A 14,672-nucleotide genomic window follows, 5' to 3' on the forward strand; every position below is an offset into this window, starting at 1 on the left:
CAGATCTCACCTGAACAGGTAAACTGCGGGGAGCGCAGCTTGCTTGTCAGATCTGAGCGTCAATCAAGCAACCTTGGGAGCAACCAGAGACTTGGTTGTTCTTAAAAAAAAACAGGAATCCCAGTGCCCTGGACTGAATTAAGTGTGTCTGACGCGAGCCAGGCTCGCTGCGCTATTTATAGCCCCCGGTCCGGGCACCACTACCGCCCCCGCGACAGCGTGGGCCGCTGCGACCAGGCACCCCGCACCCCGCGTGGAACCTGCACCCCGCATTCACGTCCCACACCCACACCCCTACTGCCCTAGGCGAGCGGGCGGGAGGTGCGGGGTGTGGGGTGCGGGACGTGGAGCCACAGCGTGGCCGGGGAGAAGCGGGTGGATGCGGGTGTTGAACGCGGGAGTTCGGCGTGTGAACTAGGGGCTGGAAGCGGGATGCGGGTGTAGGATGCGGGGTGCGAGCGTGAGATGTGTGATGTGGGATGTGGGCGGGGCCGGGCGGGGCGGGGCTTGGGGCCCTGCCTCGGGGTGCAGGATGGGGGGTGCGAGTGTGGGATGTGAGGTGTGGGCGGGGGATGGGGCGGGGCGCGGGGCGGGGCGCGGGGCCCGGGCGCGGGGCTCAGCGCGGGGCGCGGGGATGGCGCCGGGGCGGGGAGCCCGGGTGGCGGGGCGCACGCGTCGAGCCGAGCGCACGGAGACAGGGTGTCCGGCAGAGCGGCCCGAGCCCTGCCCGCGGGAGGAGCGACCGGGTCGGCGCGGCGGGTAAGCGCGGGCTGCGGGCGACCCCTCGGGGGTCCGGGCAAGTTTGGGAGCAGCGGGCCGGTCGGCGCGGCTCGGGCACTCCCTGGGGACCTCTGGAGCTTGGCGCGGCGATGGCTTTTTCGGGGTGTGGGGGGGTGGCCGGCGATGGCTTCAGAACTTTCCCTGGGCTGCGCCCCTGAGGGGCGCCAGACCTGCCCTGAGACCCTGTGGGGGCCGGCGCTCCCGCGGGGCGCGCGCCGCTCTTCCCCAAGGTCTTGGCTCGCCTGCGCTCCTTTAAGAAACTCTGTCAAAGTTTTTTTAAAGACAGACTGGCTCTGAGCGCCTCGGCCTCGTTTCTTGCCGCGTGCGCGCGTGGCGGCGGGTTTCAGCAGAATTTGCGGAGAGTGGGCTGGTCCCGCGTCTGCGCTCTTCTCTGGGACTGCGGGCGCAGGCGCATGCTCGCTGTCCGTCCCGGTGAGACCCTTCCATCCCGGTGGGCAGACCCTTCGGTCCAGAGCAGCTGCGACACGGACTTCAGCGACCAGGGCAGTCCTTCAGGGTTTGCTTAATCAAGGTTTCGCCCAAATGTGCCATTTAAAAATGTTCATATGCAAACAACAGGGGAGTGGATGGGACTTTGGTTTTTAATCACCCAAGAATTCAAAATGATGGTTTATGACATGTGCTTCACTTCGCTGGCAGCCCCTCCGTGTGCTGGGAAATGTATTGCAAGTCAGACATTAAAAGATTAGAGTGGAAAACGGACTTATTTCCCGAAGGTCAGTATATTCAAAGTAAACCTCAGCTAATCTGGCACCGATTCCACTGGTTCAGCAGTTTGGTTCTTGCCGAGATAAGCATCTGTTGAGAGCAGTGCACGTGTTTTGTAGTGAAAAGTAATTCACAGAAACTTTACAACTGTAACAGATTAGACAATGCTGTTCGTGTCAACCAGCAAATGCTAACTGGCTTAAAGCTGCCTTATTATAATGGCGTGTAATAGAATTTCATTGTTGGCCATCAAGAAAGAGAATTTTGACATAATTTCTTTGAATGTTCTTACATTTTGTGTTCGTTTTCTTAACTAAGGTAACTTTTACCCTGCACATTTGAAACTTTAAAATAATTATAGTCACAGCCATTTTACACAGTCTCACACAAGAATTTAAATCTAATTTGCCTCTCACTTGTTACCATTACTTGAACACAAACCTAACACAGAATAAATAGGACATACATGTCTTTAGGATTTTACCTCAGTACAACACATAAATATATCAATAAGCACATAGTCTTTGTAATGTACTAAAATATTCCCAGAACATTATAGACAGTGTGAAGGCCTTTGAGGTTGCCCAGGGTCTGTATCGGAAAAAATTCATCCAAACTCAATTGCCATCCTAATGTACCCCATCTTTCTCCCTGTACTGTGTCAGGTCTCACTACCCACCAAGGCCATGCCCAGCGCTGTGTAACGCATGTGGTGCTACCTTTTGAGCAGTTTGACAAGCCTGCCTCTCCTGCTCGATGAAAGGGTGGACTGGGTCTGGATTATTTTGGTCATTCCATGTGTAGCACAGTCCCACACACGTAATAAGCATTTGATAAATATTTACTAACTTGAAGAGGGCAAAAAATCCAATACGTGTGGCCCTAAATAGCATACACATGTCTCTAAAAACACTATGTTTTTGCAATTTCAATGTAATTCTTAAAAGCGGTAAAATAGCAATAGATTTTCATGTTACTTTTCATTCCTACACTGGTGGAATATTTATCTCGAGAGCTAGATTAGTACCATGCTGCTTGCTTTTTGGGATCTCTGTGTCTTCAAAGGTGTGACACTAATGGTCCATGTAAGGTTACTGCATTCTTACATTTTCTTTAATTTGAAGTTTGTGGCTTTCCTTAAGTTTCCTGTTAACAGACTATTGATAAATGATGCTTAATGTAAAAATCACTTAATTTTTTTCATTCAGATCACATGATTAGCTCCTGAATGCTCATCTGTTCATGAAACTCCATTTCCTCTTAGCTTTAAAATGAATCTTTTATTCTAGAACTGAGAAGAAAGTTCTGCTTTGTACTAATAGAAATAGATTCAAATAAGAAAATTCAGATCCTATTTATACTGTAGACATTATTATTTCTGCAAAACATAGAAAACATTTTGACAGATGTAATTTCTGTCTGTAATATAAATGGAACAATAAAATGCCATAATTATAAGGCTGTGAGGTTTTGTTCACTAAGCAAGAGTAAAGATAATACCTGAATTTGCTTTAAAATGACAATTCCAATTTATATGATGAGGTATCTGGCTGTTGTTAGCAATCAAAAATATTTGACAATTTTAGACATTCTGGACTGGAAGAAAAGAGCAAAGCCTAAAACATACTCTAACCCGCGTTTCTACATGTCTCTTTTAAAGTGTGGTAGAAACAGCTCAAAAGGCACCTGTTATCACCTGGACCGTGTGCCTGGTGCTTAATCCCATGAGGTCACGTGGACAGGGACCCAGAGCAGAAAGTCAGGAGTTCTTGTGCCAACTTCAGCCCTGCATGCTGTGCAACCTCAGGGAAATCACAGAACCTCTCTGGGCCTCCATTTTCTGATCTATGAAGTGAGGATGACAGTAGGGCCACTTCTAAGGTCCTTCCAGCTCTAAGATGCTGCGATTCCATGTTCCTTTCATGGATTATAAATAAGATTCCTGAAAGGTGTCACTGGGATTTTTATAGGGAAATTACCTTTTAACTGCATTTATGAGGTCAGTGTCTGGTGTACTATTCAGACATCCTGACATTGTGTTTCAGGCATGATGAGCTGCTCAGAACACGGGAAGCTGTCATACCCTATAGTTTTCTTGATTGTTATTTACTCTTGGCCCAAACCAGCCTTCAGAAGGTTGTGCACTGCCATGAGGGTGACAACTTTTTTTTTCACTATTCAGTTATTAAAACCTTGAGGGCTAATGTTGAAGTACATTAAAAGTAACACATCACTAAAATGTCTAAATAAAACGTTTGAGTGAGTGAAAATTACTGATGGTATTCTTAGGTCTTTTGCAGAGCTTACTCTAGAAATGTGCAACATGGTTTAATAAAGGGTGGGAGGAGCTGACAAGGCAGTGGGCAGGGGACTGTTTGAAGGGCTTGGAGAGGGTGCCCAGCGTGGCATGAATAGCCTTGGAAGACAGTCATGTTTCTAATTTCACTACAGACTATCTACATTTTCTGTCAACTGAAATGAAGCACAACCAGCTGGTAACTTTCTAGCTTAATATTAGAACTCTAATTGTGGAACTGTGATTTGATACTCGTATCTGGAGGGAATATTTATTTTATTCAAGTATTTTAAGAAAAAATACTGTGGCTAAAATCTTAAGTGTACTTTTAATTTTGCCATTCTTGAATCTACAAGCTTGAAGACATTTGTTCTTTAACATGGTTGTTTAAATTGCTTTTTACTTAAAATTAGCTCTCACTAAGTTTGTATGTTACAGAAGGTCAAAAACAAAGACTGGTGAGTCCTTCCCTTTGACTAAAAATCAAAGTGTCACCCATATTTACCTTCACCAAATAAAGATTTAGGAGCATATGATTTTTTGCATATTCATAAGTAACTAAATTCCCCCCGTGAAAGAGAAGATACGAGAATAATAATAATAATAATACATGGATGGCAGGAACTATTATAAATGTTTTCATACATTCTTATTGAATAAATAAGATAATGAAATTAAAATATGAATTTAAAAGTTTCATGTTTCTGGAGATTTATTCTTTGACAGTAAAATATACAATCCTAGAAATGCTTAAGAATTACTAATAAAGAAGCTGGAAAGTTAGTGTTTTATAATTCCACTAAATCAGTCAGTTCTGGGTGAGAGTGATATTTCCTGCCAGAGCTTCAGATTATTGAAAAGTTAAATTTCCATTTAAAATTAGGAAGGGAAACCCCTGGATATAATAAGAAATAATTTTACATTAAGGTCAAGGATACTCTTAAATTGCATATGTGTCATTTACAAAGCCATCAGTAAACACTAAAATCTTCATTATCTATTTAAAAGATCCTTAGGAGTTTTTGGTAGATATATTCTATGTATTGTGAATATAGTATACATGATAAGACACTGGGAAAAATAACAAACTCTCATTTCTTTTTCAAGCATATCAAAATTGATTCTTTATTAAAAGAAAAACTTCTAGCAAGACTAATACTTTAACAGTCTCAAACAATATTTGGAACCAAACAAAGGAATCTAACTACAGATATCATGGAGTCTTAGCATCGTAAGAAAATACCATGAATAATTTTATGCCAATAAATTTGAAACTTGGATGAAATGGATAATTCTCTAAAAGATATAAATGATCAAAAATGACTTTAGCAAACCTACTTCTGTTAATAACAGTTAATGAGACTGAATTTGTGATCTAGTCCTCCCAACCACTCAAAATAAACAAAAAGACTTTAGGCCCAAGAGCTTTCATGGGACATTCTTTTTTTTTTTTTTTTTTTTAGGTAAGAAGTAGATATATTCAGATTCAGAGAGAAGCACACTCCAGAGACAGAGTGTGGGCCATCACAGAGGGCGAGTGCAGCCTATTGGACATTCTTATACAAGCTTTTTACACAGAGAATTTTAAAATAACTTTCTTTTCAAAATCCAATGATAGTACAAAAAAACAATAAGATCAATCTCAAGTATGAATAAACACATAATCTAAAATAAAGTTGTAGCCAGTTTAATTTGATCGTATATTAAAAATAAAGTCATGACCCAAAAGATGCTTCACCATCTAAAAGTCACCATAGATGCAGAGAAAAAAAGTATTCCACCAAATCCAATATTCATTCATGATTTAGAAAACAAAGCAGACAAAGACTGAAGGAAAATTTCTCCACCTGATACAAGTTGAAACATCACACTCAATGATAAAACTTCAGAAGCATCATTTTCAGACTGAAACCAGGGAAAATGTCACCATTCCACATTGTACCAGAAGTCCAAGCCAATGCAAGAAGACAAGAAAAAGAAAAAACAGGGATTCAAATTAGAAGAGGAAGAGACACATCTCTCCTTAAGAGAATTGGATCGTGCGTCTTTCACAGAAGATCCAAAGGAATCTCCTGACTGGTCCATCTAGGAGGGGCTTTCTGCCAGGTTGCTGAATACAAGATTGATATACAGAAATAAGGTTCCCGCTGCTGCTGCTGCTAAGTCACTTCAGTCGTGTCTGACTCTGTGCAACCCCATAGACGGCAGCCCACCAGGCTCCTCCATCCCTGGGATTTTCCAGGCAAGAGTACTGGAGTGGGTTGCCATTGCCTTCTCTGAATAAGGTTCCTAGGTACCGATAACAACTACTCAGAAATTATAATGAAAACAACTATTTAGAATGAAGAATTAGAACAACTACAAAGTTATCTCTGAATAAATCTAACAAAAGCTGTGTAAGACCTGTTGGGACAGCATCCTAATGGCATAAAGATGCCCTTCATCTATGGAGCAGTAGTGCCCAGCAGTGGGAGCACTAGATTGTAAAGAGGTAAATTTGATTCATCTGTGAATTCCATGCAATTCCAATCAAAACTGTGTCTCAGATTTTTGTGGAGCTTGACAAGTTCTGCCTAAACTTCATATGCAAGAAATAAAAATAAATTGTTGTGACAAATATGAAGAATGAAGCTGGAGGACTTGTCCTTTGAAGTGTGAAGTGTGTCTTCAGCCACTGCCGCTGGGTGTCCTGCCTCTTGCTGTGGTCAGTCCCTTTCTTCTGGAGAACAAGTGTCCCGTTAGTCAGTGTGAAACTTTGGAGGTTCGGCTTTTTCCTCTTTCATGCTCATCTCTGTGGTTGATCTTTTCTACCCCAGCTCTTACAGGCCTGGCTTCCATCTTGCTCTTGGGATTCCAAAGCTACGTGTTGGGGTCACCTCCAAAGAGCAGAAGAAAAATGAATCTTTTGTTATTTTGAGAACTTATTTTCAGTTCTATTTCCTCTTTAAAGAGTCAGACCAGAATTATAAAAAGGTGTGATAAGTATGATAAAGGTGGTGCTAGAGGTAAAGAACCCGCCTGCCAATGCAGGAGACATAAGAGACGCAAGCTCAGTCCTGGGTTGGGAAGATCCCCTGGAGGAGGGCATGGCAACCCACTCCAGTATTCTTGCCTGGAGAATCCAATGGACAGAGGAGCCCGGCAGGCTACGGTCCATAGAGTCACAAACAGTTGGACACGGCTGAAGCAACTTAGCATGCGTTGTTGTTCAGTTGCTCAGTCATGTCCGACTCTTTGTGACCCCATGGACTGCAGCACCCCAGGCTTCCCTATCCTTCACCATCTCCCGGAGTTTGCTTAAACTCAAGTCCATTGACTCAGTGATGCCCATTGAGTCAGCATGCATGCAAGTACGTGATACCATAGGCTAGGTCTCTTGGCATCTAGAAATTACTGTCTTAAGTGTGAGAGCTGGAAATAGGCATGTAAAATATGGAAAAAAAAAAGCGAAAGAAACAGTCTTTCCAATGGCTAAAAAGATAACCAGATAAGCCCAAATACCAAACCCACTTTTCACAGCCTACCAAGTCCTTTTAGCTTTGTGCCAAGTCAGGGATTGCAAAAAACTAGCATTCAGGCCACCACTGCCCATGCCAAACCCTGGCATACGTTACTAGTTAAACATAGAACTCTATCTGGTTTAGCCTGCATGTCAGTATCCAGATCCTACTTGTGGTATTTCAGGAAATCACAAGAAAACACAGAATGAATATGCCAGGTCATTCTATTGCCTCCAATTCATAAACCAAGTAAGAGTGTTTCTAGTGTCAGTCTGTTACAAAAGGAAATCTAGTGCAATGCAAATTGTACATTTTGCTCTTGTTCATTCTAGAGTCTCAACTAAAACTGGCATTTCCAGATGGGCCGCTCATGGTCCTCTGGATGCTGGAGCATCTGGCTTGATCTCCAGCCCCTTTGCACTGCCCTCCCCACCCTCACCCCCGTCCTAGTATTTAGAGGACCTCAGTGCTATCTCGGAGAAGGCAATGGCACCCCACTCCAGTACTCTTGCCTGGAAAATCCCATGGACGGAGGAGCCTGGTAGGCTGCAGTCCATGGGGTCGCTAAGAGTCGGACACGACTGAGCGACTTCACTTTCACTTTTCCCTTTCATGCACTGGAGAAGGAAATGGCAACCCACTCCAGTATTCTTGCCTGGAGAATCCCAGGGACGGGGGAGCCTGGTGGGCTGCCGTCTATGGGGTCGCACAGAGTCGGACACGACTGAAGTGACTTAGCAGTGCTATCACAGGGTTCCTGATGACTTGCCCTCTAATGTGTGTCTAATAGACATTTCAGGCTGAAGTTTCCTAAATAAAACTGTTCGTCCTCTGCCCCCACCCCCCACCCTCTGACCCTCCGCTTTCACACTTGCCCTGGAGATAGTTCTCAGCACCAGTACCACTGGTCCCATAAAGACGTGGGCTTGTATCACAGCTGTTCAAATCCCCCCCACCCAGTACCTTCCCAACTCACCTGGAGTCAGAGCCCAGGTTCTGGTCACTGACCGCTGTGGTCCACCTGTCTCCCGTTCACTGGACCTCTGACCTGCTCCACCCAGCACCACCCCCACGCCCCTCCCCACCCCGACTCCCCTCCCCACCTCCACCCCTCTCCCCCTCCCTCCTGGGGTCTCCTCTGCTCCGTCCTTACTTGCCCAGCCCCGAAGGCTTGCTCCCCTCTGAGAGCCTTTTTATACCGGGGCTCTCCTCAAACCCCCCCTCCACCCCCAGCTCCCCGCTCCTCCAGGGCACCCTGGCTTGACCGCTCTGTTCCCACGTTCCAAACTCTTCTCCAGCTCAGGGCCTGTCCTTGCCTCCTGAAAGACGCCCTCTTTTTTTTTTTTTTTTTGAAGACGCCCTCTTGACTCGGGAGAGGAGTCTGTTGGGAGAGGAGTCTGTTTCCCCGCAGCTGCCCCGCCCCTCCCCCCTCCTCCCGCCCCCTCCCTCCTGCAGGCGGCAGGAGCCCACACCGCCCATCTGCCTCCGGGGCCCAGGTTGACAGGTCCCCCTCACCCCCGGTCTCCAACCTGCCCCACGTGCTCCCTGGGCCTGGCCCGCGGCCGGGTCACTGGAAGGGAGTCCGTGGCCTTCTCGTCGTGAGGTCAAAGGGCCTCTCCTCCCGGAGTGGACGCCTTAGTCACCGGCTCCCCTGAAGCCCGCCAGCGTCCCCGGCTCCGAGGGTCCAGCCCCTCGGGCCGTTCTCTGGCCTCCGGCCTCTGGGGGGACCCTCACAGGTGCGCCCCCCCCTCGACCTGCGGGTCTGGTCTGGGGAAGCTGGGGGTGCTGCTTGACCCTGTTACCCCTAAGGTTAGAATTTCCTAGAGTCACTTTTCCCAGAAGACTCAGAGGAAAACAGTAACACAGATAACAGATAAAACAAGATTTCAGAGCATACGCTCCCTTGGAGCACCCGCGGCCCCTACCCACGGCCCTGCCTCCGTCCAGGTTCAGCCCTGGCCCTCCCCCCGTAGTTGGACCCCTTCACCTCTCCGGCCCGGTCTCCCTCCAGCCGGTCCTTCCGCAGGACACGGGGCCACTCAGACGCCCCGCCCCAGCACTGCAGCCCGCAGTCTGGCCCCACGAGCGAGCGCGGGACACATGCTCCTTCCTTCGGGAAGGACAGTCTAGCGCCGCCCCCCCGGCCCGTCCTCCCCGGGTCTGCGAGCACACCAGTCCTGCTCTGTTTCGTTTTTACGAGGTGTCCCTTTCTGTCCTCCCCCACACCCGTCGACCCTTATGTCACCCGCCGGCCTTCGGAAGTCACCCAAGACCTCACGAGGCCCTTCTTTCTGAACGACACCAGCGTCAGGTTAGGAATCTGCCCAGCTGTGTGCAGAGCGCCAGGGCCAAAGAGCCGCCGCTGGGCAGGCCAGGCCGGGAGGGGGCGGGGGCTTCCCTCAGGCAGCACTCCTCCTGGCCTGCGATTGCCTCCCTCCTGCTGGCACCTATGCAGCATGACCTCTGCTCAGGGCCACAGCTGCTGGGGACAGTTACCAAACCCCACTCAGGGGGACACATGGGCGTGCTCACACCTGTGCCTGCATCCGTGCACACACACACACACACACCTGTACTTGCACCCATACAAATACATACACACACCTGGACATGTACATACAAACACACCTGTGCCTGCACACATACACACCTGTACATGTACACACACACACCTGTACATGTGCATACACAGCTGTACATGCACATACACACACCTGTGCCTTCATATGTACATACACCTGTACATGTACATGCACGCCTGTACATGTACACACATGTACATGTACATACACACCTGCTCCTGCACATGTGCATACACACACCTGTGCTTCACATGTACACACACCTATACATGTATACACACATCTGTGTCTGCACACACGTGTACATGTACATACACACCTGCTCCTGCACATGTGCATACACACACCTGTACATGCACACACACACCTGTGCTTCACATGTGCATACACACTTGTACACGTATACATACACCTGTGTCTGCACACACGTGTGCGTACATGCACAGCTGGGCACGTACACACACTTGTGCACGTACACACATGTGCATGTACATGCACACCTGCTCCTGTATACGTGCATGGACACTCATAACCTTCCCTGGAGGGTTCCCGCTGGGGAAGGGGAGCACAGCTCCCCATGACAGCATATCCCACGCACATCGGGGCCCAGGGCTGCCCGGCCAGCCGGCCTAGTAATGAACCTGTTCCCCTGCAGGTTAGCAGTCTGAAGCGATGGGCGACTGGAGCTTCCTGGGGAGACTCCTAGAGAACGCCCAGGAGCACTCCACTGTCATCGGCAAGGTCTGGCTGACGGTGCTGTTCATCTTCAGGATCCTGGTGCTGGGGGCTGCGGCCGAGGAGGTGTGGGGGGACGAGCAGTCGGACTTCACCTGCAACACGCAGCAGCCCGGCTGCGAGAACGTGTGCTACGACCGCGCCTTCCCCATCTCGCATGTGCGATTCTGGGTGCTGCAGATCATTTTCGTGTCCACGCCCACACTCATCTACCTCGGCCACGTGCTGCACCTGGTGCGCATGGAGGAGAAGCGGAAGGAGCGCGAGGAGGAGCCGCCGAAGGCCGCTGGCCCCGCCGAGGAGCACGGGGACCCGGCCCCGGTGCGCGACGACCGCGGCAAGGTGCGCATCGCCGGCGCCCTGCTCCGCACCTACGTCTTCAACATCATCTTCAAGACGCTGTTCGAGGTGGGCTTCATCGCCGGGCAGTACTTCCTGTACGGCTTCCAGCTGAAGCCGCTGTACCGCTGCGACCGCTGGCCCTGCCCCAACACGGTGGACTGCTTCATCTCAAGGCCCACGGAGAAGACCATCTTCATCCTCTTCATGCTGGCCGTGGCCTGCGTGTCCCTGCTCCTCAACGTGCTGGAGATCTACCACTTGGGCTGGAAGAAGCTGAAACAGGGGATGACCAGCCCCTTCCGCCCGGACACCCCTGGTTCCAGGGCGGGGTCCGCAAAGCCGGTGGGGGGGAGCCCCCTCCTCCTGCCCCCCAACTCCGCCCCGCCCGCCGTCACCATCGGGTTCCCGCCCTACTACGCGCCCTCTGCCTCCTCCCTGGGGCAGGCGTCTGCCCCGGGCTACCCCGAGCCGCCCCCGCCCGCAGCCCTGCCCGGGACCCCAGGGACCCCCGAAACCCCCAGCACCTCTGGCGACGGCGGTAACCGGGGCCTGCGCGCGGCGGCGCAGAACTGGGCCAACCGCGAGGCCGAAGCGCAGACTTCGGCCAGGAAGGCCTCCCAGCCGGCGTCGACGCTGCCTGCAGCCGCGACCCCCGCGGGCGGCCCCCAGCAGTCACCTCCGGAGGGCGCGGCGGGGAGCTCGGGCGACAGCGACGGGGAGGGGGCGGTGACGGCCGTGGAGCTGCACGCGCCCCCCGAGCCCCCCACAGACCCCGGCCGGTCCAGCAAGGCCAGTAAGTCCAGCGGCGGCCGGGCCAGGGCCGGCGACCTGGCCATCTAGCGGCGGCCCAGCGTCCAGGCCCAGGGCGCTCACCGGCGGGTGGCGGCCTGGAGGCGGGAGGGGCTGGGGCGGGCGGAGGGGGCGAGCGAGGGTCGGGTCCGTGTGTCAGTGCTTGCTGTTCCTAGCGCTGTGAGGTAGTGGGGGGCGCATCCGAGACGGGAGGGGGCACAGGGGCCAGGGACCTCCAAAGATTCTCCCAGCCACCTGCGCGCCTGGAGCCCGGCGGCCTTCCCGGAGATGCTGCGGCCCGGTGGGGGCTGTGGTGTCTGCTGTGGGAAGGCAGAGGTTCTGCGTCACTTCAGGTTGGGGCTCAACGGTTTTCCAGCCCTACGCCCCTACCCCGGAGCCTTTGGACCGCCCAGCAAGTCTAGAAGCTCTTAGCTTTATCTCTGTTTGAGACTTTAACTTAGAGTTGAATTTCATTTGGGATATTTGCCAAACCGTACTAAAAAAAGATCCCATACAGTCACTGAGTTTCTGACAGGTCTCTGAAGCCCAGGACATCAAACCACACCCTTCATGACAAGTGACGAGCAGCCACCCTCCAGGGGCAGAGAAGTGGCCGGCAGGCAGGAGAGCCTGTGAGAGGCGGACCCTTGGCTGAGCAAACTGAGTAAAAGTGTGACAAGTATGCCTTAGGTATTTATTTTTTAAATGGCATTTTGTGCTTTGATCTGAATTGTACAGATATGCCTATTTTTCCCCATTTACTATCTTTCAGGAAAAATGAAGCAAATAGTCCTATTAAAATGGATACTGATCAAGAGAGTGCAAATTTGTCCTTTACATACTAGTAAAGATGTGAACTTTAAAAGAAATTCTTCGACTTTATGAGTCAGTTAATTACTGTGAGAATGTACCATATACAACCGAAGCCAGCGTTGGAAAATCTCTAAGTGCAGTTCAAATGCTTGAAGTTGTAAAGTTTTTGAATGGGAGGTTAAAAGTTAACTACTGTTGCCAGAAAATTTATTTATACAGATGAATCCATGACCTACATTTTTTTAACAGTACAAAATAAAACTCTTCAAGTCTCCTAACCATTCTTTGTGGGTAGCCTGTTTGCTTTTGGAGGTGTGAGTGACAGTGTCGTGGTTGCCCACATGGGTGCTGGTTGGGACGGGGCCATAAGGCATCCACACTGTTCCTGCACTGACTGCAGAGGCAGGTTCTGTGCACCCGTGGCTGGATGACGGCACAGGGTCCCAGTAGCTCCTTGTTTACAAGCCAGTGAACAGTGGTAATGCTGAGCCCGGTGCTTATCACACCTCACCTCGCACCTCCTCTGCATCTCATCAGTCCTTGTCCCAAAAACTGTACCTTGTCCCACCTGGTTCATTTTTTGTGAATACCTTTACCTTCCTGATGATGTATGTGGGGCCACACTCCTCAGCAGACTGTGTTTTATATCATGAACAGTGACCCACTGACAATATGATGAAAGGATGACCGTGTGGAGCTGGCTAGTAGTGCCTGCTTGGAAGGCGCATCCCTTCTCAACCTTGCTAAAGGCATGGTTAAGAAACTAGCTCTTTAACCATTAACACAACAGTAGAATCACCATCTGGGATGTCTGCACAGCCAGGTCTCCGAGACTGCCTCCATTACTCAGATGATTTAGTCTGGATGAGACACAAAACAGCCACCAGGAACCCTCACATTTTGGAGTTGACCCATTTGGCAAACCCAGCTGAAGCTGGAACAGTCCTTCCCTGTTCCCGTGTGTTTCAGGCCTCGAGATTTGCTCCACTCACCCTCAGCTTTGCCTTGGGACTCTATCCCTGATGAGAAGTGATCTGTGGCCTCCGAATGGAGGGGGGTAGGACCCCAGGAGGCCCGGGGGCCAGGAATGGACACCCTGAGACTCTCCTGCCCAGCCTATGCCTTGCCGGGTCCCCCATGGGTTGAGGGAGGGGCAGGATGGGCAAGGCCACCTGGAAGGGGCACCCCCTCATCCTGGCCCCTGCACTTCAGATGGGCTAGGTCCAGCTTGGGTTCTGCTCGACCGTCTAAACTTCCTCTGACGCAGGTTGGAGCAGTGGAGGGTATGGTTTCAGAGACGCTCTTCTCCTGGCCAGGCTGGTGGATTCCTTCTGTAAAACCAGCTCTACTGAGACAGACCTCATGTTTGCCCCGAGTGGGCCAAAGTGCCAACAGCTCTGGGGCTGAGCCCCTCATACATGGGCTCCTGTGCCCCTCCGGTCACCTCTCCTTCAGCTCCTCACCCCAGGGCTCCATACTTCCATGGCAGGGGACACAGGTTCAATCCCTGGTCAGGGAACTAAGATCCCAAAAGCTGCGTGGCAAAAATAAATAAATAAATAAAAATTTTAAAAAGAAATGAAATGAAATGAGGCTCCATGAATGAGATTAAACAGAAACAACAGAAAGCAGAAATAGACCTACAAGGAATTCAGATTCTAGACTTATCAGAGTATAATTGAATTATGCCTACTATGTCTAAAGAATTAAAAGGCAAGGTTAATAATAAGTGCAGAGAACAAGAAATTATAACTAATGACCAAACGGAAGTTCTAGAAATTTAAAAAAATAACAATAGTTGAAATTTAAGACAATGGATAGATTTAACACACAGCTGAAGAAATACTAAAGGTACAGTTGACGGGATGACCAGAATGCTGCTCAGAGAATCACAGAAATGGGAAGCATGAAAAAGAGGTTCCATGTCATGAGCACAGAGAGGGAGGGTCCCAGGTATGCCTAATCAGTAACCAGGAGGACAGGGAACAGAGAGGAGCAGAGACAATATTTGAAAAGACACAGCTGAGAATTTGCCAGGATTAATCGAAGATCCCACCCATAGCTTCAAAAGCCCAATAAACCTCAAGTCAAAGGAAAAAAAAAATC

The 14,672-nt window shown here is 49.8% G+C and overlaps 1 protein-coding gene across 2 annotated transcripts; it reads left to right on the plus strand.

The window, feature by feature from the left end:
- The first annotated feature begins 611 nt into the window (after positions 1-611).
- GJA3 (gap junction protein alpha 3) lies at positions 612-12,844 on the plus strand. Of its 2 annotated transcripts, XM_081549155.1 has the most exons (3): positions 612-759; positions 10,543-11,757; positions 12,289-12,844. In XM_081549155.1, the coding sequence occupies exons 2-3, from the start codon at positions 10,560-10,562 to the stop codon at positions 12,294-12,296; spliced, it is 1,206 nt and encodes a 401-aa protein (XP_081405281.1). In that variant the 5' UTR covers positions 612-759; positions 10,543-10,559; the 3' UTR covers positions 12,297-12,844. The 2 variants fall into 2 exon arrangements, with proteins under 2 accessions (XP_081405281.1, XP_081405280.1); XM_081549154.1 differs by lacking the exon at positions 12,289-12,844 and having other exon boundaries at positions 10,543-11,804.
- Positions 12,845-14,672: the final 1,828 nt, after the last annotated feature.

The sequence above is a fragment of the Giraffa tippelskirchi genome, chromosome 12, assembly GCF_054371585.1.
Source record: "Giraffa tippelskirchi isolate mGirTip1 chromosome 12, T2T-mGirTip1v1.2.pri, whole genome shotgun sequence".
Lineage (NCBI taxonomy): Eukaryota > Metazoa > Chordata > Mammalia > Artiodactyla > Giraffidae > Giraffa > Giraffa tippelskirchi.